The sequence below is a fragment of the Galleria mellonella genome, unplaced genomic scaffold (assembly GCF_026898425.1).
Source record: "Galleria mellonella isolate WM207_F2 unplaced genomic scaffold, CSIRO_AGI_GalMel_v1 utg182, whole genome shotgun sequence".
NCBI lineage: Eukaryota > Metazoa > Arthropoda > Insecta > Lepidoptera > Pyralidae > Galleria > Galleria mellonella.
Genome location: NW_026442023.1, coordinates 2,515,101 through 2,533,148, shown reverse-complemented (window position 1 = coordinate 2,533,148; position 18,048 = coordinate 2,515,101). Strand labels below are relative to the sequence as shown.

The window sequence follows — 18,048 nt, the reverse complement described above, 5'->3', positions numbered from 1 at the left end:
TAGAAAAAAAACTATTTCGTTATAGTCCAAACCGGTCTGAAACCTATATTAATTTTAATCGGCTGTTAAATTCGATATTGGATAGCCGATACTTTATATATCCATTATTGAGCCAAAATATAGATATTATAGCTACAATATATAAATATTGCTGTATATTACGCAAATATATAATAACCCGTACAGAGCATTTAAAATGGAGTTGGACAGAACATGTGCTACGTTGCAAAATTAACAAATGGAGTAAACTCGTAACCTTATGGTATCCAAAAGAAGACACTAGAAGAAAGGAGCACCCGAAAACAAGATGGATAGACGACATTCGCCAAACCTTGGGGCCTTACTGGAGCAAAGTGGCGGAGGATAGAGTTCAGTGGAGAGAGCTGGGGGGCTTTTTTTTAATGGATGATAATGGAATGGTAACCCCACCCGCGCTATCGGTATACACGGAAGGATGATAGGTAAGGATAAAGTAGATCAGTTAGCCCATCATGACGAATTCAACAAGAATTGCTCACGATGGTTTCCAGGGGGAACCACGTAGAGGTCGACCTAATAATACATATTGCTAGCAATGGGGCTGTGAAACTCCATTGCTAACAATCCCCCCCCCCCCCCCCCCCCCCCCCCGCCCAGATAGCTGACGGAGGCCTATGCAAGGAGGCACGCAGAATTAAGAGATATAATAAATAGAAAGGGAAAATATATCTTGTAGAATGTATAATATATATATATATATATATATATATATATATATATATATATATATATACACATATTATATATATACATATATATATACCCCACACATGTTTCTTCCGGCAAGTAATAGCACTCGCTTTAATAATACGCAATACCTGAGAGGTACAATAAAGGTCACAGTATATTCTGTAATGCCCGTACTGTTCTCATAATCGATAACCACTTTACACTACCTATGTAGAGCGTCAGCATGTTTGCTATTCCATATTATTAAAAATAATATGGAAATTGTGAATTTGTTAGAGCAATTTACTTATTTACTTTACATCAACATTGTCATTTCAGTCATTACTTAGTTTTAAAGTACAATACATAGAGTGTTGAGGACATTTGACTGAGTTAATAGCTCGTAGCATTATCTACCAGTTAACCATGACTAGAGCAAAGAAGGCTATTATATTGTTATAATCCTAATATACTAGGTTTAGATATAAATGTAGACAGATCTGATATCAAATATATATAATAGTATACATGAAATTGAAACCTGAAACCTGTTTTTCTGGTTTCGAAATGAAGGAATTTGTCAATTCAACTGTATTTTTCAAAACTCTGTCAATTATAAACCAATTTTGAAATTCTCTTTTTATCTGAATGGATATACTTGGTTGCATAGACATTTTATAAAAATCTATCCAATAGTTTAGTTTTGAAATCAAAATAGTTTTAAATGCTTTTACCAATATTGAAATCATTTTTATTTTCGTTAAAAACAATCTTAATAAAAATTATTATTCTATTGGATAAATAATTTTTCTATTTTCTTATTCTATTAAACTATAAAGTTGGACCACTATTTTATCTAAAACAATTGTTGACATTTTAAATTAAGACTAATGAAAACAAACATGCTTATGTCGTCTATAGGCGACGGTTACCACTTTCCATCAGGTGGGCCGTCAGCTTGTTTGCCATTCTAAGTTGTATAAAAAAAAAAAAACAATATATATACTGCCTACTAACACATTCAAACAAAAAATTATTACAACCTCCTCTCGGAGAATGGAGCTACATCAGTTTTATAGCTGTATTATATTACAAGGACGTCTATTCACCTTTCGCGCGATATCAACAAAACAAGTTTTGCTAGAGAAATGAAACCACTTACTCCAACCAGCTGTCCTTCCAGTTTCCATCTGGGAAATAGCACAAGACCTGTTCCAAGCTCAACACGAAATTGTATTGAGTAAAATTGTTGTTGATCTCTGACACATATAAATGGGCGAGGTTGTCTGTGTGCATCACCGAGACGAATATGCGTTTGTCTGTCACATCGGCGATATGGAACTTCCTAAGGTCTAGCTCGGTCTGGAATTCGGCCTTGTAGAAGGGACCCCTTTGATGTGAGATGTAGAGACTTAAAGTGTTTTTCTGCAACAAAAACAAAAGATACATTTAATGTATGTATGTAAGAGGTATAATTAATACATGTAATAAAATCGTAACTAGTCGCTGTCTGTACATGAAAGATATATAAGAAAAACTATTATACGGGGGCTTTATGAACGCAATAGAACCCAAAACAATGATTTTTAGAATTTTATGTCTGTTTGTCTGCACGTTTGTGCATGCTAATCTCAAAAACGTTTTAACCGATTTAAATGTAATTTTCACTAATGCGTTGCCGTTTGCTCCATTTAACATTTATCGTTTGTTTTATTTTAATCGGTTCATAAATACAAAAATTGCATCAATATAAAGAATCACATATAAAATGCTATAAAATAACCGATTAGTTGAATTGGCTGAAACATGAAGGTAGGTTATATATTTTAACTGATAGGATATTTTAAATACCGATTTTCGCGGGCAACGCTGCGGGAAACAGCCAGTAATAAAATATAACTACAAATAGAGTACAAGTATGTATTAGAAATTTTTTTTTACATTTCAATGAAATTGTATTTTATGTTTATCTAATAAATAATTGGTGTAAGAGCAGGAAGATGATGTTTAAATAAATGTATATATAATTAACGCATAATAAACTTGGTTTATCTCATGTATATACACAGAAACATACATAAAAGTATATATACATATCTAAATTGTCTACTTTTTTTTAATGGGTGAAAATGGAATGGTAACCTCGCTCACGCTATCGGTATATATTGACGAGGCACCAGTGAAAGATGATAGGTGAGAATGAATGCAGGTCAGTTGGTCCACCATGATGAATTCGACAAGAATAAACCATGATGGTTTCCAGGGGGAACCGCGTGGAAGTCGGCCTGAGAGGGTATATTGCTAGCAATGGGGCTATTAGATCTCATTACTAACAATCCCTTTCCCCTCTATTTGTCTACTTTATAGGTAGGTAACTAATATGCGTATAAAAAAGAACGCAGGACAGTACGTAGACATTTTATCAACAAATATGTGCATATTTTTAGATATAGTATATCTAATCTATGATATTCAATCAACTGCTCATGTTTGCTTAACAAAGAACAAATATTACCCTTTTTATACACATACATGTGGGTGAGACGTTTCTCATTTTTTTTTCTATTTTGATTTACTTATCTTTCTGCCCTTGCCTCGTATCTATAGGTCATATTAAATGTTGTATTCTTTTAAGGAAATAATCATAGACATGAACAATTTCCAAAAAAAATATCACAAAATACGATAGAAATATTTCAACTTCCCATACTAACACGTGTGGCAACTGCTGGCAATAATAAACTGCCTTAAGAAACGACCCCGTTTATGCCATGTCGTCTTTTACCCATTCATCTCTTTTTGTCTCCCTCTCTCTCTACCCTTACGACCTTCAACGTTGATGCTTAATACTTTCCTTACCACATTCTCTTCATCCCCGCGCATCACATATCCACACAAAACTTAAACCACTAACTAATGGAATTAAATTAAATAAAAAACATTTTACTATCATCATCATCATCCCAGCTATTATCTGTCAACTGAATATTGAATAATTATAGATTGTATCTCACAAAAAAAAACCGACTTCAATTGAAACAAAATGAAATATTTTGGTCAAAAATTAAATTAGTGAATTAATTTTGATAAAATTTCTACAAGATCAATCTGTAAGTATATCATTTTAGATACAAAAGAATTTTCCAAATCGGTTTAGAACTGACGAAGTTTTGAGGTAACAAACAAAAAAAAATACAACCAAACTGAGAACTTCCGTCTTTTTGAAGTTGGCTAAAAATGAGGTATCTCTTTTATTATTGCCATTAAATGCAAATTTAAACATTTCTGAGAATAAATGACTCACGTATATGCATGAAACAACCTCTGGTCGTGTTGTTGCAAAACAATGTACAGTAATAACGTACTAGTCATTCTGAAATAATTACTATCATCATATTTTAGAATCAATTTGTTGAATAAAATAACAACTTTAGAGCTAAAATTTAAACTACAATCGTCAATAAGTCAATTTTACTAAATTTTGCTCAGAAAAAGGTCAATCTTGACGAGAGGACGTTCAAGTATTACGTAACGCAATTTTTAACCTCCCCCCCTCATGTAAAGTCACCGTAACTTTTTCTATAAACCCCCCCCCCCCCCCACCCTCACTAAACGTTACGTTCACTCTCAAGCGACCATTTTTACCTAAACATCACACTAATGAATACTGGCAACGGAAACAAAATAAAAATGACGTGCAATACAGTAGAGGGATGCTCCTTAAAACGTAAACGAAAAAGTTTGCCAACTCGGGATTTGATTTGACGTTGGACTTTAATTTCTTAGTTTTTTATTTAAATAAATAAAACAATGTTACGTAACACATTGTTTGAATCTCCCTTCCGCCTCTGTAACGCATCACAGCATTTTACAAGAACCCTCCCTTTCCCAAATAGCGTAACGTAGTACTTTAACGCCCCAATAAAATAAATATAAATAAATAATACTAAGTATGAAAAGGATATAATATACACGTACAAGCGCACGTATATAATAGTCCTTCCGAATGGAAACTCGCAAAAGTACCTTGAGCATCACAGCATAATCTGTGACGTCCACGGTACGGTTCATCTATACGCATGGGCGACGATTATCACTTTAAATACAATGGGCTCATTGGGGTCCGCTTATATGCCATTCCAAGTTATATATGAAAATTATTTGTACTAAATAAGTTGGAGAAAATAATCAGAAAAGTCTGTAAATATACAGAGCATAATTTTATTTTTATGTAATGACTACCGCTTTGAATTATGTGTAATTAGTGTGACAGGGTCACACTCGCGTCACAGCTACTCATAATTATCACGAAATAATTCCGAAACACATCGAGCTCTCTCGAACTAATTAAATATAAGTTAAACTGATAGTCATTACATTAAAATATAATAATGTGTGCCTACGAAACTTGTATCAATAAAAATGTATCATTGTAGTATCGTTTTTATATATCTAAATCATACAGTAACGGAAGGTTTTATCGGAAGGTCAATATACTTACAATACACAAAGACATTTAAATTTTCTTTGTTTATATCTGCAGTTCTGGTATGTTATCAGAGATATGAAAATAATCCAACTAATATTATAAATGTGAAAGTTTCTATCGTTAGATAATAATAGATAATGCTTGAATGTTTGTTACTCAATCACGCTTAAACGACTGCACGCATTTTATTGAAATTTTGGTACACAAACAGGTTATGTCCTATCATAACACATAAGATTTATATACTGTTTCATATAGACCAAGACATGGAAACAAATAGTAATATATATTAGGATGCTTTTCGGTTCGTAGGATCAAGTAATTTAATAGGTGATAATGGAATAGTGACTGCTTGCCCAATCAGTATACTCTAGGGGGCAGATGAAATCTTGTGACGATTTCAATGGAAATAAACACGATGGTTTCCAGGGAAACCGCATGAAGGTCGACTTAATTGAGTTAGTAATCTTTTTGTAGTGAGGATGAAGGCAGGTTAGTTGGCCCATAGTGACCAATTGAACAAGAATTAACCACTATGGTGTCCAGGAGGTTTCGCGTGGAAATCAATCTAATAGGGTATTTCATTTCCCCCCAATAGAGCTAGTAATAGAGCCATTAAATCCCATCACTAACAATCTCTCCTTCGACACAATGGCTTAACTGATTAAAGTAAATCAGTTAAGCCATTGTGGCGAATTCAATAAGACAAATATCTGACAAGTGTAAATTGAAAAATGATGAGAATGAAGACGTCCTTAGTATTTCATCCTTCCTTGGTTCCCCGCCATTGTATTTTTTTTTTATTATTATTATATCAGGCATTAACTGTCCACTGTTGAACCTCCGCCATAAAAGAGTTTTTCCAGTAGTTGCCACGCTTGACAGGCGGGTAAACACAGTTAGCCTTTGGTGATGTTTTAAGAGGGACGCTGCTGGCCATCCCTCGACCTTAAGATTAAGATTCTTTAGTCGCCTCTTACGATACCCACGGGAAGATAAGGCATGGTCATTCTATGCCGGAACTATACAGCAAATCCCGATGCTAAAACCATTTTATACCTTTAGCAAAAGCGAGAGCACCATTAAACTTCATCAATTAAAAAAAAATATTAAAATGTATTGCAAAATCGAGTCACCTTGTATTAAATCCGCAATAGAACGTTTGATGACTTCAAATTGAATGTACCTACGTCACTTCAGAGAATGGAATCACGCTGATCAAGGTGAACAAATCTAATAAAGATATACATACTTATAATAAGATCATATAAAATTTGAGACGAATGATTGATAATTTGATACGTGTAGAATGGATACGTAACATAGCTGTATGTTATTTATCATGCCAGCTGTAATGTAATAAGTTATATTTTACTTTAATAATAATTATAATATAATTTTATCCTGTGTAGAGAAAAAAAGATAGATTTTATACAAATACATAAATAGTAACACACACATACACACACACACACATACACAATCTAGTAACTATTGTTATGATATACTATAGTGTAGTTTTTTATTTTTATTTCCTTCTATATTTTATAATTACTCTAGCCACGACAAATTTATATCGCTAAGTCAGTGAAAACCTGTTATTGGCTTTTTATATGGATAAGTTGTTATTGTTTTAAGCTATAAATTGTAAGCTGTTGGTTTTCCAATAAATAAATAAATAAATAAGTAATCAAAAAAGTTGACAACCCTGCCCTAAACATATCTGTGTATTTTTTTTAAACAAATTCTAATAATTTAAAACACTCGTACCTACTATAAAACATGAGAGCACTGATTTAATATACAACTTAAATATATACCATAGTTTTCTTTGGTAATTGAATATATAAGGAGGAAAGGGATTGTTAACCCTTCTTTGCATAATGGTGGAAATTTCCATCATAACATTGAATGCCCAAAAATTATATAAAAGAATAATTTCACTTTAAGTTGATCGTGTCTGGATACCTTTTTAATGTCCATTGCAGAAAAGAAAAACCATAGCTGTGATTGATCGTGTCTGGATACCTTTTTAATGTCCATTCCAGAAAAGAAAAACCATAGCTGTGAAATTTATTTTTTTAACCATTTTTTTTTTATTATTTTTTAACATAAATTATATCACCTTGATTTATGTCACCAATAAAAAAAAACATGCAAAGAAGGGTTAATAATGGGATCTACCAGCCCCCTTGCTAACAATATACCCTATCAGGTCGACATCCAAGCGTCATGCACAAATATCGTAGATAATTGTCAAATTCATCATGATGGACCAACTAGCCTGCTTTCATTTTAATTTCTCACTTGTACCCCACTAGCGTATACCGATAGCGCAAGCAGCAATTGAAAAAAAATTACTATATATATATATATATATATATATATATATATATATATATATATATATATATATATATTGATTCGTTATTGAAAAACAAAATTTGAACAAAAAGCGAATAATACCATAAGACATTCTCTACCATCTAACCATTAGATATTTAATATTCAAGAAGTTGACACAAATGTCACACTTTGTATTGACATTAGGTCAATACAAAGTGATGAATTGATTGATGAATAATATGAAGTGATCGCGACTTAATAACTATTAATTAATAGTTCAACAACCGGACAGTAGGCACATAATGATTATATATCATACGACGCATTCAACTACAACTCATTATAGCATGAGTCATATTCAATATTTGCTTATTTTATTAAATTATTTCAATACTTAATATTGGTGGATGCAAAGTGTGGTATGGTGATAGCAGATACAGAACAAAGTGTTACTATTATTGTTTTTCTGTAATTAATTATTCTGAATTAACATTAATTAACAATTCGATATTATCCTTATCGATTTTTATTGTAACTAACACTATTTTCTTTAATATTAACGCCAATATCTAAGTTTGATTTTTTATGATATTGGCTATGAACATAGGCATACTTTAATCTATGCCCACTCCAGAATTGTCTGAAGCTCATCCTAGAGTCCGAACGGATCTTCGCAAAGACATGTCTGAGAGTACATTTACAACTTTTTAAGGAGGCCAGACCAAAACTAAGCATAACCGTATAGATTGCACAGTATACTATTATTTGTCGTAGCTCAGATTAAGAGAATTGACGGAAAGAAAGATTAGGAACTGAAACTGCTTCTTCAGAAAGCGAGGCGAAACGTTAAAAAGGAAACATGGAGCAGGGAAAGAACGAAGAACATTGTATAAAATAATATCTTGGCAAATGTGTTTAGATTCGATTTCTGCGAATCTGTTACCATGGTTTGTTTATAATAATAACATAGGCCACTTTAACGTTCCTTTGTTCTTAGTATGAAGAATTATAATATAAGTAGCACGTGTAATTTAAATTCTACTGGCGGTGTATATTTACTAAACAAGGATCATATCATGGGATTCACAGAATAAACTGTAATGCCCATACCTTACCATTCCTAATAACTAATACATTATCTCTGTTATTCATAAAAACGTCAAACGTCTTATAAAATTAACTATTGAACTGTTTTGTCTCTTTCTATTGTTCTAAATTCTCAATTTGAAAGAAAGTGAGAAAACACTATAACAGTTAAAATAGGTTTGGAATGTACTAATTTTTATGAATAAGGTTTTTTTAATGGATGATAATGGAATGGTAACCCCATCTGCGCTATCGGTATACCAGTGAGGGACGATAAGTGAAGATGAAACAGGTCAGTCAGCCCATGGTGACAAATTCATTAATGAATCAATCACGATGGTTTCCGGGAGAACTGATAAGGTATATTGCTGGTAATAGAGTTGCTAATTCCCATTACTAACAATTCATTTTCCCCCCGAATAACAAAGTTAGACTGTAGAACCTTATCACTGCTGTTTTTCACAGATGTTTAGCAATAGAATCACCAGTGGGATAGAAGTATCCATTCATTCAGAATACAGACCTCCTTTACACAAATCTCCCTCATTAATTATTCATATCAAAGTCCATCTTGTAATTGACTTTTGATAAATCAATAAATAAATTAAACATCCTCAATTATAAATCATCTTCCATAATTCTCGAGAAACAATTAGAAAATACTGTAATATTTCCTTGTACGATCAATATGTTAAAACATGTTTTTTATGCAACTTAGAATGGCCAACCAGCTGACGACCCATCAGATAAAAAGTTGTAACCGTCGCCTATAGACATGAACAGTACCATGGGTATACCAAAATATATTGTGTCATCCATAATTACTCTTGTGGATGAACATAGTAAATTTCAAATATTATCCCGATACAAATGAAATATTATGTATAATTAAATCAATAAAATAAAGTACAAAAACTTGCGTGAAAAAAAGGCTTTTTCACGATTCCCAATACCCATTTTCTGTCGCGCACGATACTACCAATAGGAGAGAAAAATATGTATGTATATGTCACTAGCTTTCTATTATCATCCTTTAAACATAACATAGTTATGATTTGTAGAGTCGTAAAAGCGTCAAACCGTAACAAACTCACTTTCATATTTATAATATTAGTAAGGATAAGGTAGTAAGAGTTGTATTGAAATCTGCGACGATAGGTGTCGCGGACGTGATCGACATGACAAGACGGTGGACGTGCGTGGTCACTTAAAAATGTCTCTATAAAATTGCATATTACATTGCGTATTGTAGCAACTTCCCCGTCAGGTGGACTTACAGCACGTTTCTCTGCTTATCTTGATCCACTGAAACTTATCATGGGGATTATTATTATTATTATTTTCACCACCGTACAACCCGCCACAAACTAAAGTATATCAGCCGTTAACCTTCCACTGTTGAACATAGGCCTTCCCAATAAGGAGTTTTGCCAGTAGTTGCCACGCTTGGCAGGCGAGTTGACGACCGCAGCTAGGTCTTTAGTAATGCTTTAAGAGGAACGCTGCTGCCCATCAATCGATCATAAGTTCCCTTAGTCGCCTCTTACTACACCCACGGGAAAGGAAGGAGTAGTCCATTCTATGCCGGGACCTATACGGCGAATTATTACATTCATTACTTAACAATGACAAAAAATATATATTCTATCGACCAGAAAACCTTTTATATGGAAAATGTTAAACACAATTATACTAACATATAACATTTGTTCAATTTACTAAGTATTGAAGACAGTGAGTCATAAACGTTTGATCTCATAATGATTCATTGTTCAGATTCCTTCCATAAATCATCATCATCATCACAAACTATTATAATATGTAATAACTAGTAACAACTCAGGTCAGAGGGAGGATAGGGATTGTTAGTAATGGAGACTGAGAATCCTATTGCTAGCAATATACCCAAACAGGTCGACCTCCTCGCGGTTCTCCCTGGAAACTATCATGGTTAATTCCTGATGAATTCATCATGATGGGCTAACTGGCCTGTTTTCATTCTCATCTATCACCCTTCACTGGTGCTCCGCCAGCGTATCCCGTTAGCGCAGGCAGGGTTATATGGGCATACCATTTTCAGTCATAAAAAAAAGGAAAAAAAAACTCAGGTCAGATGACTCCCATATGTGGAGAGTTTCAGATTGCTATTGCTACGCTAGCTATGCATTACGTACGTACCACTAAACTCACAATACTTTAGTAGAGCATTCATACTGAAGTATAGCAACGTCTCGCCTTATTTAGAAACTAGCGATGCAGTTTTTTTAAAATAAAATAATAACCCATAAATAACATGGGTTGTATTTTTTTTTATTTCGCTGATAATGTAGCTTTCTTTAAGTATTTTGTTCTAAAATTGGTTAAGTATTTTTTTTTAGTTTACCCATTACATACAAAAAACCAAATCTTTCCTTTTTACAATATCAGCTTAAATTTATAAATTAAAAAAAAAAATATTATTATTATTATTATAACATGGATTCGAACTTCATCTTTGTTACCTAACTCGACGGTAAGTGATATTTATACATATATATTTAGGACATCTCTGTATTAAAATTCAGCCATGAGTCTCTCAAATAAAACAAATGCAAAAATTACCCAATCCGCATTTTTTTTTCATTTCATATATATATATATATATATATATATATATATATATAACGTATCAACCCTAGTAAGTATTACTAACGAGAACGGATGAACGGACTTCTCTAGTTAGACAATTTATACCATATTATTCACTTGAGAAATCACTTAGTCGATGATATGTAGAACTTTGATACTATCTATCTTATTATTATGCTACAATATCAAATCTATTAACAGGATTCTCAGAAGTATCAAACCTCCATCTTTGTTTTATAGGTATCCTTATATCTTTTTAAAGAGACTTTCAATAGGATAGTTCTAAATTCAAACGTACTTTTTGGCTCTTAGTATCTTTACTAATAATTCTAAACCCCTTTCGATAATTATTTTTAAAATGGATAGTCTTCTCGTATGTTTTTAATGGATAAAAATAGTTAATAAAAATTGTAGATAAAAATTGTCTGGAAGAGATTGCTTAGCGATAAGACCGCCTTTTGTATTACTTCTCATTTATATTTACTGTACTTGTTATTTCTCTTTTTACTTGGTGCAATAAAGTATAAATAAATAAATAAATAACCCTCTCTGTACTATCAGTACCCGCTTACTAGGCACCATAGAGGGATGATAGATGAAGATGAAGCAGGTCAGTTCGCCCATCGTAACGATATATCAAAAATTAACCACGATAGTTTCCAGGGAGAACCATGTGAAGGTCGACCTGTTAGGGTATATTGCTAGCAATGAAGCTATTAGATCTCATTATTAATAATCCCTTACTCCCTTCCCCCTCTACTATTTAAGTTATTTAGCTAATATTAAAATATTCACGGTTGAAATAGTTGCTTTTTTTTTGCGAAGCAAATTCTTTATCTGTATTTACACAGTCAAGGTTACATACCGTGTGTTACATAGAACCAGGCGATATGCAATGCACATCTGTCAACGTAACCCCGAACACACGAACTCAATCCAAATCATAAACGTTCTATTGTCAAATTGGTCCAATCGATATCGAACCCGAAATGGTTGATTCGGGTTTAGGGGCTCGTCCATTATAGACACATTAGTTCCATCTATTTTATAAAGCTACATCGTGGTTCTTTATAACTATTTGATACGTCATTGTTCCGAAACGAATAAATCAATTACAATACAGATTTTTTTCTTTAATCAAACCTCAAATAAGCTGACTTAATTGGAATGGTTCTTGGCCAAAACACAATAAAATTGCTTTGGAGTTTTTCCTAAATTAATTCTTTTGTAAACGTTTCCAAAAGCACATGATTCGTTCCATTTGTCTGAAAACATTTGGATCTCGAATTGATGCCACAATAAAATCAAAGCCCCTATCTCAATTATTGAAACAAATTGTATATGTATCTATAACTTATATTGTAGCATATATAATAGAATATTAAATGTACAGACCCTCTTTCAAATTATTGTTTATAAACACGACAGAAGGAGTAGTCATCGGAGAATTAATTCTTATAGTTGGTATGTGGTAAAAAAACTAGTTGCAAAAATACTAATATTATAAAATTATGATAGTTCGTAAACATGTTTAAATGTAAGTGACTTAGTCATGTTTAAACGGTTAAACAGATTTAAGTGAAATTTAGTAAACGAGTAGGTTATACTCTAATTTAACATATAGGATACATATATACTGATGCATGCAGGCGAAATGATGAAAATTTTCTGATAATATTCAAATAAACTTTGAAATTGCATTGCAGGTGTCAATAGGTTTTTATTTTTTTATTTTTAATTTATTCTTTATTGCCCACATTACAAAAAATGTTTTGGTATAAAAGGCGGACTTAATGCTGTTGTTTTTCATAATCTTAGTTCCTAGATTTTAGTCCGCAATTCTTCTGTATTTTTTTCAACCGATTTAAAAAAAATGTATTTTTTATGTTTCTTACCACAGACTTCCAACGTTTATAAACCGATTTGAAGAATTGTTCTTTTATATGAAACGATATAATTTCAGATTAGCCCCATAGAAATTTCACCAAAAGATGTTCAGTAGTTTGGATTTTAATTTATTTATTTTATTTATTTATTTAAATATAAATTGGTTTTTAAATCAAAATAATCGAGTTATTCACGACTAAAGTCGATGTTTTTTGTGGGACAAAATCTACTTCCTTTTGCATATATTAGGCGATATCTTTGATAATTCTGAACCGATTTTGATCAATCATTTTACAATCGATAATGTATACACTCGTCATTGTCTTATTATAATTTTGCGCGATTGAAGTAAAATTTTAATTAATTTCTAACAATGACTTAATCGACATGTGTATTATGACCTGTGTAATGATTCATGTAATATGTATGCACTTATCGATTAATTTTATCAAAGCCGCCAATTATGTATACAGCCATTGTTTCGGTCGAAAAATTATATGATATAGATTACAATGTAAATAAAAATCTCCGGATATTTTTTTTTATATAACTTAGAATGGCAAACAAGCTGACGGCCCACCTGATGGAAAGTGGTAACCGTCGCCTATAGACATGAGCAGTACCATGGACATAACAGAGTATACTGTTGGACGTCGAGAGCGTAAACTCTTCACTTACATTCTGGCCGAATGCAAAATTATTATCTTTATCTGGACCTCTGTGTAATATTAAGCGACATAAAAAGAAGCATGTTTTCAGTTCTACAAAAAATTCGTTATTCTTCTTAAATTTTTCGTTAATTCTGAATTCAAATTATTAACATGTCCTTTTATTTAATTAAATTCTATGGGTGTATTTTTTAATATGAAAAGTTACAAGTGGGAGAAATATGTATACCGTTATATCAGCCGTTAACTATCCACTGCTGAACATAGGCCTCCTTCGTAAGGAAAGTTTTACAGTAATTGCCATGCTTGGCAAATTTTGTTGTTGGCAATCGCAGTTAGGTTTTCATGATATTTTAAGAGAGACGCTGCTGCCCATCCCTTGAGCATTAAGTTCCCTTAGTCGCCTCTTACTACATCCACGGGAAAGGAAGGCGTGGTCCATTCTATGCCCGGACCACAAGGCATCTATGAAATGTGTATGAACCGTGTCAGTGGTCACAATACTTCATATGCATCTTGAATATACTTTTGTATAAATGTCGGTTTGGGAGATAAACAAATAATACGATATTATAAGTGAAATCTACTGCAGTCATTAAGGACTGGCTATAAAGCTTACAGCCCTTCTGATGGTAAACCGTCACTGTAGGCTATGGACGCCTGCAACAGTAGAGGCATCACGTGCGTGAAAGAACCCCATACTGTAGTCTCTAGAGAAAACCTCAGCAAGGAGCTCAATCCACAGCCTGAGTGAATTTAGGATCAAAATTTTTTTTATTAAAGTTGCGAATCCAATAGCAAAATCTTACCTCCTTCGTCTGCCTCGTTGCGAACATGTAGTCACCTTTAATTTGGAAGTCCCTCGCTTCTAGAAACACGACGTTGTTTGCGTCGTTGAGTTCGGTTGGATCGTTCGCACTGATCACTGTACTGTTCCTGTCCGGCTTCCATCGTTCCACGTAGAACACTTTCGAGAAACCGGGACCGGACGACCAGTAGAACGTCTTTACGTAGTTTTGAATTAGTTTGAAGGATTTCCCACCGTCCAATGTGAGATAAAGCTAGAACAAAAACATTATGGATCCTTAAAACCATTCCAGACGTAGGTATTTTTCTTAATTTTGTGAAGAAACAGAAAAAAATATACACTACTGTAATATTTGTAACGCATTGAGCGCTAACATAATTTACCGTAGCAAAACACATTATTGTATGATTGTAGTATCAGAGGTCTACCATGAAATAAAATTCCGAATTTTCTGACTCAACCTCGTGTTATTGTTCATACCGAAATCAGTCTAGTAAATAAAGCTTAACATTTCGTTCGTCATAAATCCTATCATAAAATATTATTATAAAGGTATGTATTATGTATTTAAAAAAAAATAGTTTATCTCTGAAGAAAATATAAACTAAGGTATGCCATTCTAAGTCTCGGCCTTTGTTTTGAGTTGTAAGTTGAAATTCAAAGTAGTAAAATGGTATTAGAACACCACTATGGGATGGAGCTCTAAAATTATGTATAAAAAAAAAACAGAATAATTATCTCTAAACAACAGTGACACTTTCTAACTAACAGTTTATCTCTTAAAAATAGTATAATAAACATTATATAACATTTATAATTAAAAAGGTTGGACAGTAGTTTTCAAAATGCATTATGATTGTATTAAAAAAAAAAAAAGTATTATACTATTTTTAAATAAACTGAAATAATAATATACTTACCATTCTATTAGAGCCCACTTTATCCAAAACGACATATTTGCTTGGAAACTCCTCATCGAAGGCCAGCTCATTGGGATGGAAATTCAGATCAGACCTATGTATGGTCACACCATTATCGCTGGTATAAAATAGCTTCTTGTTGGTGGAATCCACAAATACACACTACAAGGAAAAACATAATTTAAAAACATTCGATTTGTAATAACAAATGTGCTGCATGATTATTTTGACCTTTAGAATATAAATATACCTTTTTTACCTACTGTCTGTGGATTAAGTTTTCCTATCTTGTAGACATTATTATTCTATTTGGTACCTATAGATAGTAAATGAATAAAATCGATTTCATTATTTAAAGTACTAGCTGATTAGAAAATATGACGCAACATTTGATTTGTCCTATACTTTGATTTCATTGGCAAATTGGAATAAATTTGCCTTGCTTATTAATGTTATTTATTGACTACTCATTAACTTAAATCAACATTTGTTTGTATTGTAAGATTTGTGAGTTTGGCAACAAAAGAATCTTTGGAAAATATGAACAGTCACTAATTTCAATAAATAAAAACATCCAATTATGTATTTTATAAGAAATATTGTTAAACAATCACATATCAATACTTTTTATAGGTTCATGATAACTTTTAATTGCCAGTTACAGATAGAGAAGATAAATTAACTGAAGTGAAATTTAAAATGATTCTTATTTTATATATCAATATATTTATTATCAAATAAGTGGTTCCCAAGTCCCGAAGTCTTGCAGCATGAACTTTCATTAATATTATAAATGTGACAGAAGATTTGTTTGTTTATTATCCCTTAGCGCTTTAACCAATTACTACTAAATTTAGTATACACATAATTCTTTTCTCATGGGGGTTGTAAGAAGTGACTAGGATAACTCAATGATTGAGAAATGGACAACAGCATACCTCTAAAAACATCACGAAAGTCTAACTGGAGTGGCCATGCCAACCACTGGCAAAACCCCCTTATAAAAGCTGATATAATAATAATATATGTTATGGAGAAGGATACAGAAAAATTCCAGCTACACTTGGATAGGTGAAATGAAGTCTTAACAATTCTTTTTTCTATATAAATAATTTTATACTTACAAATTGCGGGTATTTGGGATGATTGAAGAACTTATCCAGCTGTGCATAACCACTATCAGGAGAGTCTCCTAATCTGAAGCTCTCAGTCTTATTAGTGAAATTCATCCCATAGTTGTAGGATATGTAGAGAGCTGATGGTGATATACCTCCCTTAGCACGTGGCACAGAGTCTCGTGCTAAGCAAATTATTACATTGGATCCTTCACCAACCCAGTGTACCATCAGCTGTTGATGACTGTCATTGAGATGGGTTGTCTGATAAAAGGACAAATTTTTAAATGAAATAGGGCATTAGATAAATTTAAAAAAGCTTACAAATAATACTATCTTACCTAATGAATATTATAATTAATTTAGATTAATTTATAAATTACTTTCATGACTATTACTGTAATATAATGAAACATTTACTCTGTTTACCATAGTATAGTAGATAGCAGGAACAGAACATTAAAAATATAAAAAATTTATGATGTATAAGTGACTAGCAACCTGCCCCAGATTCACATGGGTAAATAGGTAGATGTATCTATTTTTTTAAATAAAATGCCATCCATGTTACTCATTGATAATATAGCTTTCTATATGCAGAATAATTCTTAAAATTTATTTAATATTACCTGAGTTTATCTTTTCTCTTTATAGTATTAACTAAGGTGATTGTTAGATTGATTTCAACTGCAAAAGTCCTCACTAACTACTGTGCTTATACAGTAAAGAGTGTTTAAAAATTATATATCACCAGCACCATACCCTAAATGAAGAGATTTTCTTCATTGTAACATAATTATATATATTTTGGGTCCCTATTACTTTGCTGAATATATTCTATACTTATATTATATCATTTTAATTAATATTTTAACTAAGTACTCACAAAATTATATTCTATTCTAAAACATAATAACAAATGCACATATTAATATAAAGATATGGTTAAAGGCCTTTTGCATTATTTTCTTAGCAATATATATAGAGATATAAAGCAATATTTATATAGAAAGGGTTACCCCTATAAAAGACTGTACACTAAGGTAAAACCACCCTAAAAGGCCACTGACCACTCTTTACAGACCACACTTAAAATGCTTAGTCATTTTGTGTTGTAAAATTTTAATAGGTATTTACTTTTGGCAACTGTTTATATTGACTGCCTAAATGTGTAACAATGTTTTCGAGAAATATGTAGTGTCATATTCTGCGCAAAACATGCGACGTCATTCTAGGTAAATGATATGTCTACCTACTCAATATAGAAAGTAGAGTATAGGAAACAATAACAAGGTGCGATGACATTCAACGAATAACTGTTGTAATATGAATATACTGTGTTCAAATCCAATAACAAAGGGGACCGATTGAGGATAATAAGGAAGTAGATTGT

The 18,048-nt window shown here is 32.2% G+C and overlaps 1 protein-coding gene across 1 annotated transcript in view; it reads right to left on the bottom strand.

Annotated features, from left to right (window-relative positions):
• LOC113513004 (sortilin-related receptor-like) overlaps positions 1-18,048 on the bottom strand; it is a 50,643-nt gene that overhangs the window by 26,262 nt on the left and 6,333 nt on the right. Inside the window, exons 6-9 of the mRNA XM_052893621.1 lie at positions 16,665-16,919; positions 15,541-15,702; positions 14,622-14,873; positions 1,871-2,133 (exon numbers count right to left, since the gene is read on the bottom strand). Of these exons, the coding sequence (XP_052749581.1) occupies positions 1,871-2,133; positions 14,622-14,873; positions 15,541-15,702; positions 16,665-16,919 (932 nt within the window). The remainder of the gene's footprint in view (positions 1-1,870; positions 2,134-14,621; positions 14,874-15,540; positions 15,703-16,664; positions 16,920-18,048) is intronic.